This window comes from Phoxinus phoxinus (assembly GCF_949152265.1).
Source record: "Phoxinus phoxinus genome assembly, chromosome: 17".
NCBI lineage: Eukaryota > Metazoa > Chordata > Actinopteri > Cypriniformes > Leuciscidae > Phoxinus > Phoxinus phoxinus.
Genome location: NC_136892.1, coordinates 24,508,389 through 24,528,226, shown reverse-complemented (window position 1 = coordinate 24,528,226; position 19,838 = coordinate 24,508,389). Strand labels below are relative to the sequence as shown.

Sequence of the window (19,838 nt, the reverse complement as noted above, 5' to 3'; positions counted from 1 at the left end):
TGTTATTTAATAACAAGACAGCTGTTCATTGTTAGTTCATGTTAACTTGTGTCTATTAAATAATCATTTAATTGACATAAACATTTGATTTTAATAATACATTAGATGTATTATTTAATAATACAGTAAATGTTGGAATTAACATTATCTGAGATTAATACACTCTTAAGGAACTCTTTATTCATGTTAACTATGTATTTAAAGGCACAGTATGTACATTTTGCAGCTAGAGGTTGCGTTTTAAAAACAACAATAAAGGTGTACAGTTGATGATGCTGTGAAAGAGCGTGGAATGATGGGAGTTGTTGTCTTCACCTCCACAGCCGATGGAAATCAATCCGACGGGGACTCACAAATCATGTTCATGAATGAACAGTGAACAGTTAAAATTGCACATTTCATTTGGAAACATTCGGGATAATGTAAGTAAGCAAGTCAACAAAATATACAACAATGTGCTAGTGGACATTTTAATACAAAACTCTTACACATTGTGCCTTTACCTAATGTTAACAAATGGAACTTTATTGTAAAATGTTACCCTGTGTTTTTATAAATTAGGGTGTTTCTACTTTAATTAGCAAACTAATTTGGGACTTTTTAGTGAACTGAATCAAAAGATTTAAGTCACTGGCAATAAAAATAAACACTTATTGTAATAAATGATATCATCTGATAATTATTCTGATATACAGTATCTTTATAAAGACACTGTACCAATGTAGCTTCAGTGTAGTTTTGTTTTGAAGCTAACTACATTCAAAAGAATTTAAGATTGACTGCAGTTAAATCTTATGTAGCTTCCCCAACACTGGATAACAGAAAGCATTTTAACATCCAAATCTGTCTCTGCTATGCAACATGCCATCAAACGGCACATATTGGCAAAGTCAATTTGTGATTTCTGATTTGAAAGTCTCAAAACTGGAAATTTGATCCAAGTCGGAAATTCTAGTTCTCTCAATTGAACAGAACACAGCATTAATATTTATAAAGTCCAGTAATTCCAAAATGGATCACTTCCTCCTACTCCTGCTTTGAACAAATAGGGATTTGTTGCCAATACCAATTTATCCTTCTTTTCTGGCATGGTATATATGGAGCTGCACACATTGAAAGCAACCTCTCTACAAACCTCCTGGCCTTGCATCCATCTCATGGGACCTGTTGGGAAATAGATGGCTCATCCACCTGGTTCCATTGATCTGTGCATTTGTGTTTTTCTGTTTGTGTGTGTCTATATTGGGGTGTCGGGTCAGGGGTTCGTCTGCTGCTAACACTATAATAACACAATCACTCTGAGTGCCGCGCTGTTTGGATGAAAGCTATTTTCTCACTATGAAGTGGTAGCTCAAACTCAAGGGCTTACCTGCCAATTTTACAGTGAAAGTTCATAGCGACCACAGCTTAAAAGCCACAAAAAGGACAAAAATAACACCCTAAAAAACCCACTATAAAAACAGTCCATGTTGCACACACAGTGCTTCACTTTTCATATTGATGCATGGAAATTAGCTGTGTAAAGATTCTTCAAAAGTTCTCCTTTTGTGTTTCAAAGAAAAGAATAACAGTCTACAGGTTTATTTTTGGGTAAACTATTTCATTAGCATTCAAAAGTCTGGGGTTGGTAAGATTTTTTAATGTTTTGAAATATTTTATATTTTAAAATGTTATTTATTCCTGTGATGGCAAAGCAGAATTACTCCAGTCTTCAGTGTCACGCGATCCTGCAGAAATCATTATAATATTCTGATTTACTGCTCAAGAAACATTTTATTTTTATTTTTTATCAATGTTGAAAACAGTTGTGCTGCTTAATATTTCTGTGGAAACAGTAATACACTTTTTCAGGATTATTTGATAGAATAGAAAGTACAAACGAAATATAAATAGCCTAGTTTAAATTTCTTTACTGTCACTTTTGATCAAAATAATGCGTCTCCTTCAAAATAAAAGTATTCATTTCTTTCAAATCGTATTGACCCCAAAAATTTGAACAGTACTGTATGTGTTTATCATAAATATGCCATGATTTTTTTTCATATATGTGCCATGATAAATGCTGCTGCTTTCATGTTTGTGTCCGCTGCCGCCCAGAAATCCATCTCACATCTCTCTTCTGAACAGACATATGGCCTGAAGATAAAACATCCAACACTCTCTCCAACTCTCTCTCTCTCTCTCTCTCTCTCTCCACAGAGCGTATCTGGATCGCCCTCCCTTTAAACTGCCTTCTCCTCTCAATCCCATCATGAATCTAAAAGCCGGGCACAAAGCGAACTGCCAGCTTGAAAAGAGCTTAAAACTTTCTCTAACACCACATAATAATGATATTCACCACAAATTGTAGCAAAAAAAATGAATAAAGGGAATAAACGCAGGATGTCTGGGCCTATTATTAAACAGGAGAATAGCTGGAGAAAAATCACACGCAGTTCACAGTGAACTCTAATAATTCGTTTTTCATCTTTCATGCACAAAGACACTTGACGGAATAGCTCAACTGAAAGCAGGTAGAGTAAAACCAGATGGACACTTTAGACGGAATATACAAACATGCTTTCTCAATCAACAAACCGTCGGGTTTATGGGGTGCCTGTTGGATAGTGGGCAAAGGAAGAACGGTACATCTTGGTTAGGACTTTTCACTGCTGACTTCTATTGTTTTTACACTGAGCTAATGATATATTCTAACCACTAACCTTACCCCTAATCCAAACCATCTGAGAAACCTTTTTTGCATTTTCACAAATACATTGTGAAGTCTGTTAAGCTGCTTTCCTCATGGACCCCACTGGCTGCTGCTCACAAATGTAAGTAAACCCTGATAAAAGACTCAAAGCTTAAAAGCTTAAATATTTGGAAAGCGAAAATCAACTTGACAATTAACATGTCAGAGTTGTGGATCAATTAATACATGAAATCAGATAGAAAGATAGACTACGGGAGTGTGAAATACTCTCAACAGTGAGACAGTTAGTGGTCACGGTAAAACAAATCAAGGTAAAAAATGCTGTAAAAATAGATCAAATGAAAGGATGTGGGTAAAATAGGCATAAATTGTACCTTCAGCGCTCCACACTCCGCTGCAGACCCTCTGTCTACACCCGTAATGTAGATACCCAGAGAGTATTCAGCCCCTCCGCGGATCATGAGACCCAGAGAACGGCCGTCATCCAGCACCAAATTTACCTGGGAAGAGGAAGGCATTGTCTGATTGAAAGCTAAATCAAATGAATACATTTCACACATAAAATGCATTTTGAACAATATAAACTACTGTTCAGAAGTTTGGAGTCAGTCAGTTTTTTACTCAGCAAGGATGCAATAAATTGATCAGAAGTGTCATTTTTAATGTTTCAGAATATATCCATAAATATATGTATCACAGATTCCACAAAAATAATAAATAGTACAACTGTTTTAAAAATGGATAATAGTACAAAATGTTTCTTGAGCACCAAAATTAGCATATTAGAACGATTTTTGAAGGATCATGTGACACTGAAGACAGTAATGGCTGCTGAAAAATCAGCTTTGCAATTATTTCCTGTGCTTGCTTTCTGTAGTCAAGGTTTCTAGCACGTTTAGCATTGGTTATCATGGTTATTTATTGTTTAAATTGATTTCACACACCTGTTCCTCGTTTTGATCCTTTGTTGGTTTAAAATATATCGTGCCCTCAGTTTCATTCACTTATTGTCTGGTGTTAGCTGTGCTTATGCACACCGTTTCGTTTACCTTCATTTGTAGATTTTGCTTTTTTGATGTATTTAATAAAGTAACTGCTGCATTTAGATCCGCTTCGCCTGCCTCATCTTCAGCCTGAAACGGTACAGTTTGTGCTCTATTTCTTTAAAAAGAATGCACATGTTTGACATTGTATCTAATGCAATAACAATCAGACATTTTGAAGAGTGCCGTAAGTTACCAAATACATTACACGGGCTGCTTTACACACCCAAACAAATCTCTGAAATGTGGCATTGACATTACGGTGTGACAAGGAAATTAATATATTTCCCAAACACAATGTGCTGTTACAATTCACCTCTCAAACCTAGAGCACCCATTACTGTGCCTTACAACTATAATTCTCGACTATAACAACCCATGCGCCATAGCGAATGGCAGATCTGCTGAACCAGCAGAAGGACTAATGTGACTCCCACGACCTCTTAACAAAAGCAACAATAGTCCTGTGATTAGAATGCATCATAGAATCCCAGCAGAGCCAATCAAACGGGGTCACCGGAGCGCTCTGGGAGATCAATGCAGCAGCGCGTCGTCTCTTCCAAACACCAGAACCCACCAAAAGCATCTGTCGCTCACTAGCACGCTGCTTAAAGGTTAGCACTAGCCATCCCTGAAAGGTCAAGGTGGCGTTGGGCCATACTGTGTCATTGTTCATAATGCCACACATTTATAAATGTCTCTCCCATGAATGGCTCCTTATATTTATGTTTTATTCGTCTTGAGAAGCGTGCTAGAGGCTAAATAGATTTTGGCTTCCAACAGAGCTTTCGACGCAACTTTTGTATCAGTACCCAGGAATTTGTCAGAATTACCCTGCAAATTGCCTCACCGTGATGTGAGACCCGAGCAAGCAGGGTAGTAAATCAGGGCGGACCGATGGAGATTTCTGCTGCGCTGTGCAGTACTGATGAAGCCGCGCGCCACGCTAGTGCTCTCGCTTCCAACGGCCGCAGGGCCCGAGAAAGAGCGCGCGCTCTCCAATAGCCTTGGAAGATTTACACCTGGATGAACAGCTCATAAAACTCTCCCTATAATCACATTTAACAAATTCTGCCACACAGGTGAGATTATAAGAAAATACAGGGGTGAGGAATAGTGCTTGGGTAAATTTGGGCTGCAGACAGAAAAAGGTTTGAGCCAAAATGGACAATGTTCAGTGATTGATTGCTTAATTTATCCGACTAACAGTGTGTGCTCACAGTTCCTTAGGCAAATAATGATGTGAAAACAAAATCATTTTTTTCCCCTCACCCTTCATTGATTTATATATTTAATTCAGTTTAAAATTCATAACAGGGCACCTGCATACAACTGCACACGTCTTAGTTTTGTTCAGGTCTGACGGAGACCGAGTAACTGTGGAACTGACTCTCTTGTATTTGCTGCCACTTAATGTTTCATACATATTCAATAATTGTCTGATAAAAAGACACCTAGCCCAAAACACTAATCCACCGGTTTGGATTTGCCCCAATAGACGGTATTGTTCTAAATGGAAATGCATCGGCGTAAAGGGTTTATCAGCAGAGTACACATTGTGTATGTTTACCAGAAAGACTTCTGTAAAATGCAAATCGAACACACAGCCACACACACACGCACACACATCTTGTTGCTCCTGTTTTTTTTTTTTAACTCAATCAAATCAAAGTAGCACAAAACGCTTATCAGAAGTGCAAAAAAAACATCCCAGGTGAACCAAATCAGGGCTAGTTTATAAATCCCCTTCTTAAAGTGCTACTGCCCATTAGCTATGGGAGCTATCACAGATAGTTTAGCCCAGAGATATGCATGCGTGACAGCGGATAAATTATGACTTATAGAAAAGGGCAGCGGTCCAATGGCACTTCAGCGTCATTGGGGTTGTCATCAGCTGGCACAAATAAGATAAAGAGCTTTGGTTTACAGAAATAATAGCATAAACAGCATTTCATGAAAGACAAGGCAAATTCTTCATTCGCTCCTTTCTTGCACACCAGTGAGAACTCATTTCTGCACTCAGCCCATACAGGAGCAGAGCACTTAAAATGACATCCATTTATTGAAGCTGGTGAGCTGTAAACAACGTAGCTTTAGCATTGAGTTTTTGAAGGCTCTTGCACATGCAAATGATCAGAAGTTTCCCATCCATTCTGTATTTGAACAACTATGTAACTGTCGCCCACACCTTTTTTTAAATCTGTTTGTTCGTTCTTCAGGGACAACATTACTTTATGAACAAGAAACTTTGACCTAACAAACGGTTTACATGGACAAACACACGACTGATCAAAAGTTAGGGGTCAGTTAGTCTCGCGTAGCCAGACCTTCAGACTGACGGCTGAAGGTCTGGAAGGTCTGGGTGAGTGGCTTCACCAATTTAAGTGTAAGAATATGCGCTTGCCCAGAAATGACTGAATTACGAAATAATTAATTGAGTTCTCTTTACGTGTTCTGCCGCTTGAACGGACATAGTAAACATTAGCCTGGCTCCGCCATCCTACAGTACGTACTTCGGCTCAATTTTCATTTTACTTCAGTACTTCGTCTGGGATTGTGGTATATTCTTGGGTTTTCTCCGATCAATTTTTTACCGGTCCAATTAGCGAACAGAGGAAGTGGCTGAGAACGATGACGTTGAGGTTGTGCGCTAGTTTGAGTCATCATACGTCACGACCAAACGTTAGCGATTGGTTATGGCAGATCCAGAGTGGCTCTGGGCAGATCCAATAGTTTTAAACTTCAACAGAGTACCCGCCTTCAAAGAAGTTAACGCTTGTCAATGGAGAGAGGCCAGACTCTCTGTACAAATGAAATGTACGAGAGTCTGGTAGAACCAGGCTAAGTAAACATAGCCAGTTATGTTAAAAGTGAGCGTAAACAGTTGAGAAATAAACCGCATGTGTAAGGACCGGTTCGCACAGAACGCGTTTTTGCTGTTAAAAGCAGGTCAATGGAACGAATAAAACTGCAAGGTATAGAGACTCGTTCTTTAAATGTAATTTATACAGAGAAGACTATGCAGTTATTTTACATTTGATTACTCTATTCAGTTTCTGTACCTGAAAACTAATGTTAGAACAATCTAAAAAACCTGAAAAGCACTGTTAATTTATTTTGTTCTATTAGTGCTATTGCTCGTAGTTTGATTATTTGTTTGACTGTTTACTTGTCTTTAACAATATTTGAAATTTATATGAGGTTCCATGAATCAAAAACACAGAAAACAATAACTAGGTCTATTTTACTTTATTTATTTATTACTTTTTTGTGTGGTGGGACAAGTAAACTGGCCCGGAAAATAATCTTTAGTGTTGAGCCCTGACTTCTATCAAAAACATGAAAACATGAAATTACTATAAAGATCCCAAACTTTTAACCCTCTGGGGTCTAAGGTGTTTTTGGGGTCCTTAAGACAGTAGCGTATATTATCTTAATCGGAATTGGGTCATCATATCCTCATTACATAAGTATCATGTAAACACATTAAACTTGCTATAACTCGACTAAGGACTGCTGTAAATGTGAATCTTCACCTTCTTCTCATCTCCGTCCTGCAGAAGCTGCATGTGGCTGCGGCCCTGACTGTTCGTCCTGCGCAGAGTGGCACTGCGATGCTCAGCCAGCAGGTCAGGGGGTGGGGACACACTGCGCCCCTGTGGATCCACCCAGGTGTAGACATGATTTGTGACATAACCACCTGGGATACGGCCCACAGAACGCACCGACATGGAGAGCTTTTTGCTGCCCTTCAGCACCTGTGAGAGAGAGAGACAGTGACAGAGAGATGAAGAGGTACAATCAGTCCAGCGTGTCTGCTAAGCGATAAAAGGCAGAAGCAGTTATGGGAATGTAAAGATATTCATGGGAAAATGCTCACATTTTCCACTCCATATGATAAAAAGCTCCATCGATACTCAAGCTGCAAACAACAAACACAAGAAGCTACCTGGAAACTGACGCTTACCAAGCTACACATCAAGCAGTTCAACACTGCAAGTTACCAGCTAGAACCGGCTGAATAAATACATTGAAGCTATTTAAGAAGGAAATATCTTTAAAAAATAATAAATAAATGGTATCTGATGATATATAAATGAGAGCAGTATTTATCTGGCACAAAACAAACTGAGGATCTTCAAAGGGATAGTTCACTTTAAAATGAAAATTCTGTCATCATATACTCACCCTCAAGTTTCAAACCTGTATGAATTTCTTTCTTCTGCTGAACACAAAGGAAGATATTTTGAAGAATGTCAGTAACCAATACTATGGCAGTCAATGGGACCAGTTAACTGTTTGGTTACAACTTGAGGGTGAGTATATGATGACAAAATGAATTTTCATTTTAAAGTGAACTATCCCTTTAAGACTTAACTTGCAAACGTAAGCAGATTTTGATTCATCCCAGTAAATTCAATCTTTCGATTCAGTTCAGCAATATGACTCAGATTCAAATAGGGTTCAGTTCAGATCCATTGAATAATATACAGTAAATGCAACTAATAACTCGAAACACCCTAATTAATCTAAAACATATTGAACAATGAATTAAATATTTAATAAAATGCGATGCAGGCAATTGATGAATTGGTGAATAATTTTAGAAGCAGTTCACTTTCATGAATCACTGGAATGAACTAAAATGAATCAGACTTCCATATGCTACTGGTAAGAAATAACTATATTTTTCAGTATTTCAGCTCTTTTTAAATAACATAGCTAAGTTAGCAGTGTTACTCCTTTAACTAAGCTAGTCCCTAACACTGCTAAAACGCAAGGGAAGATCATTTTCAGAGACATACAATACAGAGGAACATGCTGCGGAGATGGAAGTCCTATTTGTGGTGTTTGCCTCATTGGTCTCTGATGGTCTGCTATGCTCACCATCACTCCACAGATCAAGTCTAGTGCAACTTGCACTGCGGGATGCCACAAATTCAGCTGAGTGTGAAATGACACCATTATCTCCTACACACACACACTCACACACACACACACACACACACACAAACATACACTAAGTCGGCATTAAACACACACATTCCAATGCAACAACTTATAATTGGGCTGAACTCAAAGAACTTCCTGTTCTCAGGGTGGCCTCGCGGTATCTACTTCCCATGCAGCTCAGACTCCCTCGCAGTGCACTTCAGAAACGGTTAGGGAGTTTGTGTCCGCAGGCGTGCTCTGTTGCGTATCTCTGACCTAGTTCTGCGGAATGTTTATTGAGTTGCAAAATACAGTAGTCCAGATTTAAAGTGTAACAAAATAAAACTGTTTATTCGTGAGTCACTCCCTCTGTTGAAAATAAACACCAATGGTGCTTCGTTAATCCCCAGAAATGTTTCAAAGCCTAAAGTTTGGATTTATTTAGGAGTTAATCTGGTCCGTAAGCATCTGGTTTCCTTTCTTTCCAGGGCCAGGATTTGCCTGGATTTTTTAAGCGAGTGACAAGATGTTTTTTGGGGTAGAGGAATGCAGAGCAAAGACTAATAAAATGAAGACACATTGGAATGAACAGAAAATAATACTAATAATTATTAACAAAAAATAATTACTTGAAGGGATACAGTAATTCACCCAAAAATGTAAAATCTGTTTTCTCAACCTCATGTTGTTCCTGTATGACCAAGCCTTTCTAATGTGGAGCACAAAAAGCGAAATTTTAAAGAACTTCCCAGGATTTTCATGAAATCATAATGAATCCAGACTAACACTTTCAAGTTTGAAAAGGACATGAACTCAAAGGCCCTGTCCCAAATGGAACCCTATACCCTTGCGATCTTCCTTTGAGTCCACACTTTCTTGATGTAATGCTGCTTTGACTGTCGGGTGGAAGTCTCCTGCGGGGCTCACTTCAGTGAGGGCTTGACAAAAGTGCGCATATCGGCCGCAAAGGGGGGCGCTCGCGATCACCCTTCTTAAACCTAAAATTACAAATGGAACAATACAGTCTAGTGGACTTAATGGACACGTGCACTCGGTGGCCAGTGTATGTCCAGAAAGCAAATGCATATGAAGTGTGCCATTTGGGACAGGGCCAACAACAACTTTTAATACAAGTATCATAATACACTAGCCTGGTCCTACCAGACTGAGTCTGGCCACTCTCCATTGACAAGCATTAACTTCCTTGAAGGCTGGTACTCAGTTGAAGTTTAAAACTATTGGATCTGCCCAGAGCCACTCTGGATCTGCCATAACCAATCGCTAACGTTTGGCAGTGAGTCTCGTGATGTTTGTCAATTCAAACTAACGCACGACCTCAACGTCATCGTTCTCAACCACTCCCTCTGTTCGCTGATTGGACCGGTAAAAAATCTGCCATAACCAATCGCGAACGTTTGGTCGTGAGTCTGTCAACTCAAACTTATGCACAACCTCAACGTCATCTTTCTCAACCACTCCCTCTGTTCGCTGATTGGACCGGTAAAAAATCTGCCATAACCAATCGCGAACGTTTGGTCGTGAGTCTGTCAACTCAAACTTATGCACAACCTCAACGTCATCGTTCTCAACCACTCCCTCTGTTCGCTGATTGGACCGGTAAAAAAAATTATTGGAGAAAATCCAAGAATATACAGTACCGCAAGCCCAGACCTAGTACTACTGAAGGAAAATGAAAATTGAGCGAAAGTATGTAGGAGCCAGGCTAATAATACAGAGTACTTTACTCTTGCATTGTCAATACAAGATCTTGACCATAAACTGATACACCTCTTGATGGAAATAACATCACAACATTTATTTCCATCAAGGTGCATCAATATTAGCCTATATGCTTCTGTTTACTTCTTGAAGCTTGAAATCCTCATTAATTGTAATGCATTAAAAAAACATTACATACAATAATTTAGCAGACACTTTTATCCAAAGCGACTTACAAATGAGGAGAGCAATTAAACTAACAATAGGACAACAATATGCAAGTGCTGTGACCCTTCCCAGTTTCACGAGTTCACACTTTAAGGTTTAATGCGTATTTGGCGTGCTGTCCGGGGGAGGGCTCCGAGCTCGGAGTTCGGACCGAACCCAGAGTCCTTCCCCAATATGTAAGTGGTTAGGACTACAAGTGTGGAGAAGGGGCGGTGGAGGGATGCTGCTAAACTGTCAATGGATTGAGGTGAGATTGCTGAATCTATACCTCTTATCATTGATTGCTGAGTGCTCTCCACTCGTGTTAATTATCTGAACGTGCTCCTCCCGAACTTTGTTAATAAAACATCATTTAGTCTAACGCAGTACACACAATTGTATTTAATAGATATAGAATAGAAAGAGTTAGTATTAATGGATCGCGGTTTGACGAAAAAGAGCCGTTTCTTGAGAATGGCTACGGACTCAGCAGCTCTGGTTGAGTTAGGCAGGTCATTTCACCGACAGGGAACAGTCAAGGTGAAGGTCAGTGAAAGTGATTCCGTGCCTCTTTGAGATGTAACAACTAGTGCATCCTTTAAAATGCTTCCTTTTATGTTCCACAGAAGAAATAAAGAGATACGGATATGGAACAACATGAGGGTGAGTAAATGATTTTTCTTTTTGGGTGAACTACTCCTTTAAGAGACTACAGGAGAAGATAAAAAACAGCTTTGTCCCTGCTGTGAATACTAACAAATAAAAGAGCGCCTGGCAGCGAGATTCTTAATGCACCATCGCTGCTCTAAAGTGCTGACTGTGACACTGTCTGATGGAGTGTGTCAACAAATGAGTGGAGTAACGGAATACTGTTGGATGAGAGAGAGAGAGATGGAGGGATGGAGAAAGACAGCAAGCCGGCATCTTATATGATATACTACAATGTCACCTTAGGAAAGCCAATAATGCCAATAATGTGGAAAAATGCATTAATAGCCCCGAGCAAGAGCAAAAGGACATAATTAAAGAAAGTTTCATGCTTCTGAGAGAGAAGCGAAATGTTGGACTTCTCATCTAGAAGACTTAAACTCAACATAAAACATTTGCAAGGCATATGACTTCCATTATGTGATGTTTCAGAAGGTGGAGCAACACAATACAACAAGGAACTTGCATTAAGAATTCACGTTGACTTTAAAGTCTGCATGAAGTTAAAGTCTTTTCATCCCTATTGTGACAAATATCCGAGTGAAACGGATTGAACAAATGTAGGCCGGGGCTTTTTTTTGTCCATTGAGATTTGATCGGATCATTGTGGTTTGCTATTTCTACAGATAAATCATCTTTATAATAATAAATACCGCATAAAAAAATGCAAATTTTCCATTACAATTTCATGTTGACTTTAAAGGCCATGAACACTTAAAGCTAATTGCTCCAAGTAATTTCACATCTGAGCCTGATGGCCTTACCAATTCACATGAAACCCAGCGCGCACACACACAGAGCTGACTGGCATTCTGTTTATTTACTGTCATTTCCAATGGGACCCTATAAAGCATCCGAGAGCAGAATGAGAAATCAAGTCATAAATGCCGAATGTTTGAGCATGTGAAGCTCAGTGTGCACTGACCAGCTGGCATGGATACTGAAGCAAACAGAAAACGCATACATAAACAGACAATCTGCGATTGTTGCTTTGAATTAGCATTACAAAAAGGGGCCAATTAGATGATCACAAAGGGTAATTGGGTCTGGTTAGCAGTGCCGTGTGCTCAGAATGCGTTTATGAGATTACGCAGACGAGGCTCGGAAGGAGCGCAGGAGACATTTGCATGTGATTGAGCGATTCTGGATGAAAACCAGGAGGACAATGAATCTAAAAGATTGAAGAATCGCTGTAGTACAATTAGATGGATCTGAGTCAGTTATTGTGCTCATATATAGTGGATTTTGCGTAGGTGTGTTTATTTTTAATTTTTTTTAAAGTAGCTAGTATGTGTAGGTGTTCATTTGCGAACAGTAGTATTCTGAATGTCATCCCAACAAATATACAGCTCTTTGATACAGTACTGAGTTATGATCTTTGAACAATTTACACTATTATTCAGATTGGTTAAAAAAAAAAATGTTTTAAAAAGTATACTCATCAAGGCTGCAATTATATGATCAAAAATATAGTAAAATGGTAGTAATATTGTGAAATATTATTACATTTTAAAACTGTTTTCAATTTGAATATGTTTTAATTAATGCATTATTTAATGCATGCAACTGCATTGTATCCTATGCAAATATCAACATGGGGTGAAACTACCCTTTAAATTTGATCAATTTACAGCTATAAAACTAATATGACTAGCACAGGTGAGATAATTAGGTTTCAAAAGAATTTGATGAGAAGTTTGAGTTCAAATGGAAATTTTGATAACAGATTTGGCACACGGAGATTACTAGGATGTTTCAAAGGACAAAAAAATCTGAGAAGTCTTCCCATTAAAAGTTTCCATTTGCTCTACATTTAATCGCCTTTTCAAATGTTTTCACACTACTTATCTCCGAGTTAAGGCCACTTTTAACCCTGCGTAAAGCAAAGTTGTTGGTGTGGATGGTAAGACAAAACAATGGCACTGACATATTTTAAGATATGTAAGTGCAACTTGCTTTTAGTTAAGACAGCTCAAACATGCATTTTAGTCTGGTCTCAAGTACACTTGAGCCTTTTTTTGTGAAACGGCTTTTCACCCTATGCTTAACCCCCGGGTTATCATTAATTATTCTAAACCACGATTTTAACCCCAGGTAGACAATTATAGTTTAGAAGCAGAGCTAGCACAGCTTTTTACCCGGGGTTAATAAATCCTGCTCCAGAGCAGGGTTTAGAATCACTTTTGCTGTGTTTACCCCACATTGCAGTGCTAACCTTGAGTAGTGTGAAATGTCTGCGGTGTTAGAATGTTACCAACAGCGCACCTCATTTGGACAGTCACGGACAAAATTTGACATTTTCCTCTTCAAACACTGAAATGACACATGGCGTGCATGCCGTTTCAGCGTTTGAAGAGGAAAATGTCAAATGGTGATAAAAACATCAATTGGAGTGATGAAGAGACTGTTTTATTATTACCCTTATAGTCTGAAAAAGTCCATTTAGGAAAAACTTGATAGTACATTCGGCAATATATAATACAATGATGCACAATGCTTAAATGTAAACAGGTCGCATGCTGCATTCGACCAATCAGTGCTGACATTAACTATAACCCAGGGTGGTGTAGGCTACAGTGTAAAACGTCAGCTTATGAATATCCAGGATTAATTGCAGTGTGAAATGTGATAACCCATGATTCCCATTTACCTGTGGTTTAGTAATATTGACAACTAGCAGTTGAAATTAGTACTGCAGTCCAAATTCTAAATACTGGAGAGTTGTTACCCCCGCCCCCTCCTCCTCAGACTCGGCGCTCACGCAGGTTGCCAAATTGAGGACATGAAACAGGAACAAGCGCAGTTGACAATGGAAGGCGACGCGCCTTACATTGTAATTTGATATATTTATCCGTGTTTAATATGTATTAGGACAAACTGGACAGAAGGATAATGAGGCTTTTTAGGTTGGGTAGAATATTCAATCTCTGACCCAGTTTGTTGCATCGATGGATGAAATAAGTGATGTTTTCCTCCAACTGGCAACCCAGGGATGCCGAAATACTAATGGATAAATTGGCAGTGGGCGAAATCTCACAGACCAAAACAAAAACAGACATTGACCAACACTGAACGCAATGCACAATTCGAATTAGAATAACGCGCTGTAGCAATGTTATTCGAAGAAACAAGTATGTGAACTTAGCATGTTTCTGCAAACATATTATGGTATTTTTATGCTTTAGTTCAGTCCAAAAAAATACAGCACCTTTAACTATTTCGAGTGTGAAAAGCCCTACAGAGGGTTAATGTTTTTGCCAGCAACAGACAATAAATTATAAACGAAACAATGCAACCTCATTAGATTATATTCAAGCACTTTGCAGCCGCAGAAATTTTCACTTTGTTTGAGTGGAAGCCATTAAAATTTTTTAAAAAATTATGACAAACATATTAACTGGAGCATCTAAAACAGGTTACATGATTGCTGCAAGCTGTAGGCCTACTTCAGTTAAATGTTATGAGCTTTGTAAATATTCAACTAAGTACATTTTAAAAGTTAGGGTAAGCGTACCTATTAAGCCCACCAAAATCTAAGTCTAGGTTTTTTTCATAGATATTGACATGGTTTATAAGAAAAATTATTTGTTAAAATGCAAGATTAATCTCACATTTGAAAATGTATTTATTAGTTGATGTACATTTTAGAATATAAAATTAAGATATTTGATTAATAAAGTCAGAAGTCTGGCATGGGCTTAATTGGTACTTTGGCACCATTTAAGCCCGCATGTGTTCCAAATAAGCCCACATCATGATTGATTTATATAATATTATTTATTTAATTTTTTTTTAAATAAGTAAAACATTGATATATTTATTCAGTGACAGGGAAGCATTAAAAAAAGTAATTTTGCTAATGTTTTATTAGAGCCCTGGGTGTGATTGGTAGGTGTTAGTAGCTGGGGGTCCAGGCCGGTGGTCTGGAGCCTTCAGTCGGCTTGACTCTGGAGCATCTCAGAAGCCAAGCCGAGTTGCGGATCCATACTCTTGGCTTTCAGGGGGTATTCTAGTGGGCCCCCACGCCGGGAGTATGGAGCCTTAAGTTGGCTTGATTCTGGAGTTATGCCTGGTCAAAGCTGGAACTTTGACCGAGTGTATCCTGGGAAGGAAGCCAGACTCAGGGGTTAGGGGGGGTCCACTAGTGGTCCTCCCATGTCCTAAGTATGGAGCCTTGAGTCGGCTTGGTTCCACATGAAGTCAAAATTCCACATGAAGTATCCAATTAATAGGCCATTAAACAATTTCTCTCACAAAGTTGATTAAACTTTGTAATTTGAGGGATCCCTCATTGAAACACATAAGGTGGGCTTAAATGGTTCCACAGTCAGTAAAGGTGAAAAAAAGACAGTTTTCCTTTAAAAAATATAATATATGTTTACACAGACATGCAAGGAGCTTAAATATACTGTGGACAACGCATCATAGTAATTTCCATTGTGCCCACATTGAGAAATGTTATGTTTTTTTCATTCAAGGTTAGCTTGTGTTGACTCTAGTTTGCATGCGTTTTATGGCGCTGTACCATTTAAGCCCATCTTTAAAAAAAGTTAATTTATGAAAATAATCTTACCAACAAAACAATTTATGATGTATTTATTTGTAAATTAATGTAAAATAAATCACAAAATATTTAGTGTTTGTAGTTCACATGCTTAATTCTTCAGCAGTTTATCTTCCAATAAGGCTAATGGTTTGACCTTGAGATTAGCTTTGAGCGCAAACTAATAAAACTCATCTTTCCATTTAAAGGAAAATTATATAAAAATATGAATTATTATTTGTTCATACACAAAAAACAATACATTTATCTCTTATTTGACATAATATCAATGTAGTTACCAAAAGAATGGCTGAAAATTGCAGAAATGTGTTGATTTCTGAAGGGTCCAGAAACACCAAAGTTTTTGGGTGTCTTTGTTTGAGGTCCCCTGAGACCGCATGCACATGAGTGGGGCTAACTTAACTTTGCCAAAAGTGTTTAACATGCAATAAAAAATGTCAGGTAAGTTACAAATCACTGGATTGGTTAAAATAAGGAGCAGCAAAAAATATGATTTTTTCTTTTTTATATTAGACTTCAAAGTTGAAAGTGGGCTTAAAGGGTACATGGGCTTAATAGGTACACTTACCCTACACGTTTCAATGCTATAATTCGAACTCATTTTAAAATGTAACTAATTACAGCACAAAAAAAAAGTAATATGCCAAGTTACCTTTGTGTTCCTTTATTAAAGCGCTATGCTCAAATTGCAGGGAATTTTTACATTGTAAGTGCGTGCTATGACAAGTAGGCAATACCATAAAAGAAGATGATGTCTAGGAAGAAATATTGATACTAAAGAGGTCTAATTTTTGATGGGAAATAATAAAGCAAGATACAGAGCACTAACTGGTCACAAAATGCACCTGATTCTCTCTATTTTTGCCTCTGACCATCCACCTGTGACTGCCATGACTCATGTACCCCTTAGGCGTTACTGCATAAGCAAAATCTCATCTGTCAAAAAAATAACAAAACAAATTCTCATTTAGTCCCTTTAATGAGACACCCTGAGACCAAACACAACAAACTGAAATTTTAATGAAAGTTTGTCACTGAAGGATATTGAAATACGCTCAAAATTAAGCTGTGAAATGGCGGATTTAGTCAGAAATGTCAGCTGGAGTAAGACGCGTGTTTAAGGCAGTGAGGTCTGATATAGTTAGACAGCTCTGGAACACACTGACATCTTTCAACAGTTCTGTCCAGAGCTGTGGCATCATATGCTGAAGGGATCGATCGGACTACAACAAGCAGCTACAGCAAACATTTCTCTCTCTCTCTACACTTCTTTCCATTTATCAGCTTTCCCTGCGTTCCAACTTCTTGTCTCATCTCTCATTCTTATTTATGAGTTATATAGCAGGGGTCGCCACCACATGGGATGAAGAGGGATGTAAAAGGAAAGAGAGGAGGAGTGAGAGAGAGCGCTTGACTTAAGGGCAGATTTTGTGCTTGAATCAGGGGGGAGATTAAGGGAGATTTTTCACTCTTTGACTGAAACATGAGAGAATACTCTCATGAAAAAATAGAGTTTTGCAAACAACAAAAACAGACAAAGCATGGTGGGACATACAAATATAGTACCGACAAACAACAGTATCATCTCTCCGGGCTTGTTGAAGACGTCTATGTCAGGGAGAATTGTTTCAGTTAAATCAAAGCTGACAGGAGACCGGATAAACATACTAATGCTCTCCTCAAAATGCAAAAACAGCATGCAAATACCGTACAAAGCCTGTCAATACTGCACAAGACTGCAAAAAAAAATCCTTTCTTAATATTTTTCTTAGTATTTTTGTCTCGTTTTCCATTGAAAACCATCTAAATATCCTTAAAACGAGATCAGTTTACTGGGGAAGCAAAACTGCAAAAGATATAAAGACTTGAATGATGACTGTAATGTCTTGAGAAATGAGATTGGAGAACTTCTTTATATGCTGAAGAACCAGTACAGTTGAATGTTAGCATCCCTAGAGAGATTCATACTGGGTTCAGGAGACTTTCTGTGCTGTATGTTACTATTGCACCATCTCCTGTAATCGACTTCACCCAGAAGCCAGTGCTGTCACACTAAAGGTGATCTGCTCTGCCCAACAGACCGTAGCATGGCTACTTGTTCCTACATATCAGAGCAAATGATTTAGAGACCCACAAACTAACACATCTACAAGAGTACATATACGTATAATCTTTATACGACATTATCAAAGCACATAAAACAACATGCATTCATATGAAAAAGATATGCAATCATCCTTCCCACTAGCTCAGTTTCAGATAAAAAAATGCATAACAAGAAAAGACAGTAATTACAACAGGGGGATGTAGTCCTGTTGGGCAAACTCAAATAAGATAAAGTCTCTGAGATCTTATTATTGTGTTGGCAAACGGTGCCACCGGCAGCGCTCGCCGGTGCTGTATTATACATGTGGTTATGGAATGATATCTGATTTTCTTCAACTGAGGTAAAGATGAAGAAATTGAGAAAGAAAAAAATAGAAAAAATATACATGTGTCCATGACCTTGCTCCCAGACCTCCCTGTTTGTATTTACTTTGCTGAGGTGAATGGTGTCAGAATAGAAAAATGGCAGAATTTAAATTTAGGGGTAGGAATCTGTAGTCTGTAATTGTCCTAATTTCTGCACATCACCTCATTTCACAAAGATTCTGAAACCGACTCGTTCGAAGATTAAGTCTCTCTTACCCTCGCCTTTCCGAGAGCAACTCTGGTCAAATTGCTCAGTCTGTTGTGATTGGTCGACCGCTAACAGCGCGTGCCGGAAACAAATCGCCCCATACCATAACTGAATTTCAGCTCCGGAGGCTTCCTAAATCCTCAGAAATTTTACACACTGTAAAGACAGTAACAATGGCGTACATTTAAACCAAATCAATTTGATAAATAAAAAATAATAATAATAAAAAAAGGATTTTAATGATGATGATAAATCACACTTTTAAAATCATGCTACCTCTTATATCCAAGTTTTCCAAGATCACGACAACTAGTTCTTAGTTAAGACAAAAAACAGTTAAGGTGGTAATGTAAAATGAGAAATATCTTGACTTTTAGTGGTTTTAGTTTATTTGAATGCTTGTTTTGTATAATCTTAAATCATTTTAAGTCGTCTTGAGGCCCCTGGTTGAAAGTCACTGGTGTAGAGACTATAAGTAAGCCATTTGTAGGCCAATTTCCCATGAAAAGGGAAACAGTGTTATTATGTGGTTCTATCAAAACATTTGCTTTTGTTTAGTGGCTTAACCAATCGTGTGAATTTTTCCCGGGACAATGTTTAGGCTAATCGTTATTATTTATCACAATCCTATATATCTCACAGGAATCTACAGTGCGAGTGTTTCACTCGCATTTGCGCCTAAAAATAGTTATGTGCGAACTTGAAAAATAATTTACGAGCACAGTGTGCGAGTGACGGGCTGTTCTCAATACACTGAACAACAGCGTGATGAAGCAAAGCATCCCATTGATTTCACATGGAACTGAGCAACATAGACAAGACAGTATATAAAAGAGCAAGAGGACGTGACAGCGTCGCGACTGCGCGATGTGAACACATAGACAATGTGTGAAAATAGCATGATGACGCGCTTAACTTTATGCAAATGAGAGCGACGATTCGCAACCAATGAGCCAATCACTGAAATAGTGTGGGAATGTGCGGGAACTGCTGGATTTTAAGTGAGAGAGTCAAGTGAGGTAAAAACTGGAAAGAAAATATTGGTGAAGCTGAGAACAACTTTAGCGAACCTACGGTGACTAGCGCTGTCACTTCAGCGTCCACTGGAGCCGGCAGAGAGAGATCATATACATTTAATGTCAATTGGTTAAACATTTTCCCATGGCTGGATTTCGAGAACAACCTCATGTTCTGCAAATATTGTAGAGGGCAGAAACAGGCTGGCAACTCGTCGTTCGTGTCAGGAAATCCACATTTGAAAAAAGATAGCGTAACGAAACATAACATCTCGCG

At 38.4% G+C, this 19,838-nt stretch overlaps 1 protein-coding gene across 1 annotated transcript in view; it reads right to left on the bottom strand.

The window, feature by feature from the left end:
• Window positions 1-19,838, bottom strand: part of whrna (whirlin a) — a 93,890-nt gene that overhangs the window by 41,813 nt on the left and 32,239 nt on the right. Inside the window, exons 3-4 of the mRNA XM_079585507.1 lie at window positions 7,272-7,493; window positions 3,067-3,192 (exon numbers count right to left, since the gene is read on the bottom strand). Coding sequence (XP_079441633.1) covers window positions 3,067-3,192; window positions 7,272-7,493 — 348 coding nt within the window. The remainder of the gene's footprint in view (window positions 1-3,066; window positions 3,193-7,271; window positions 7,494-19,838) is intronic.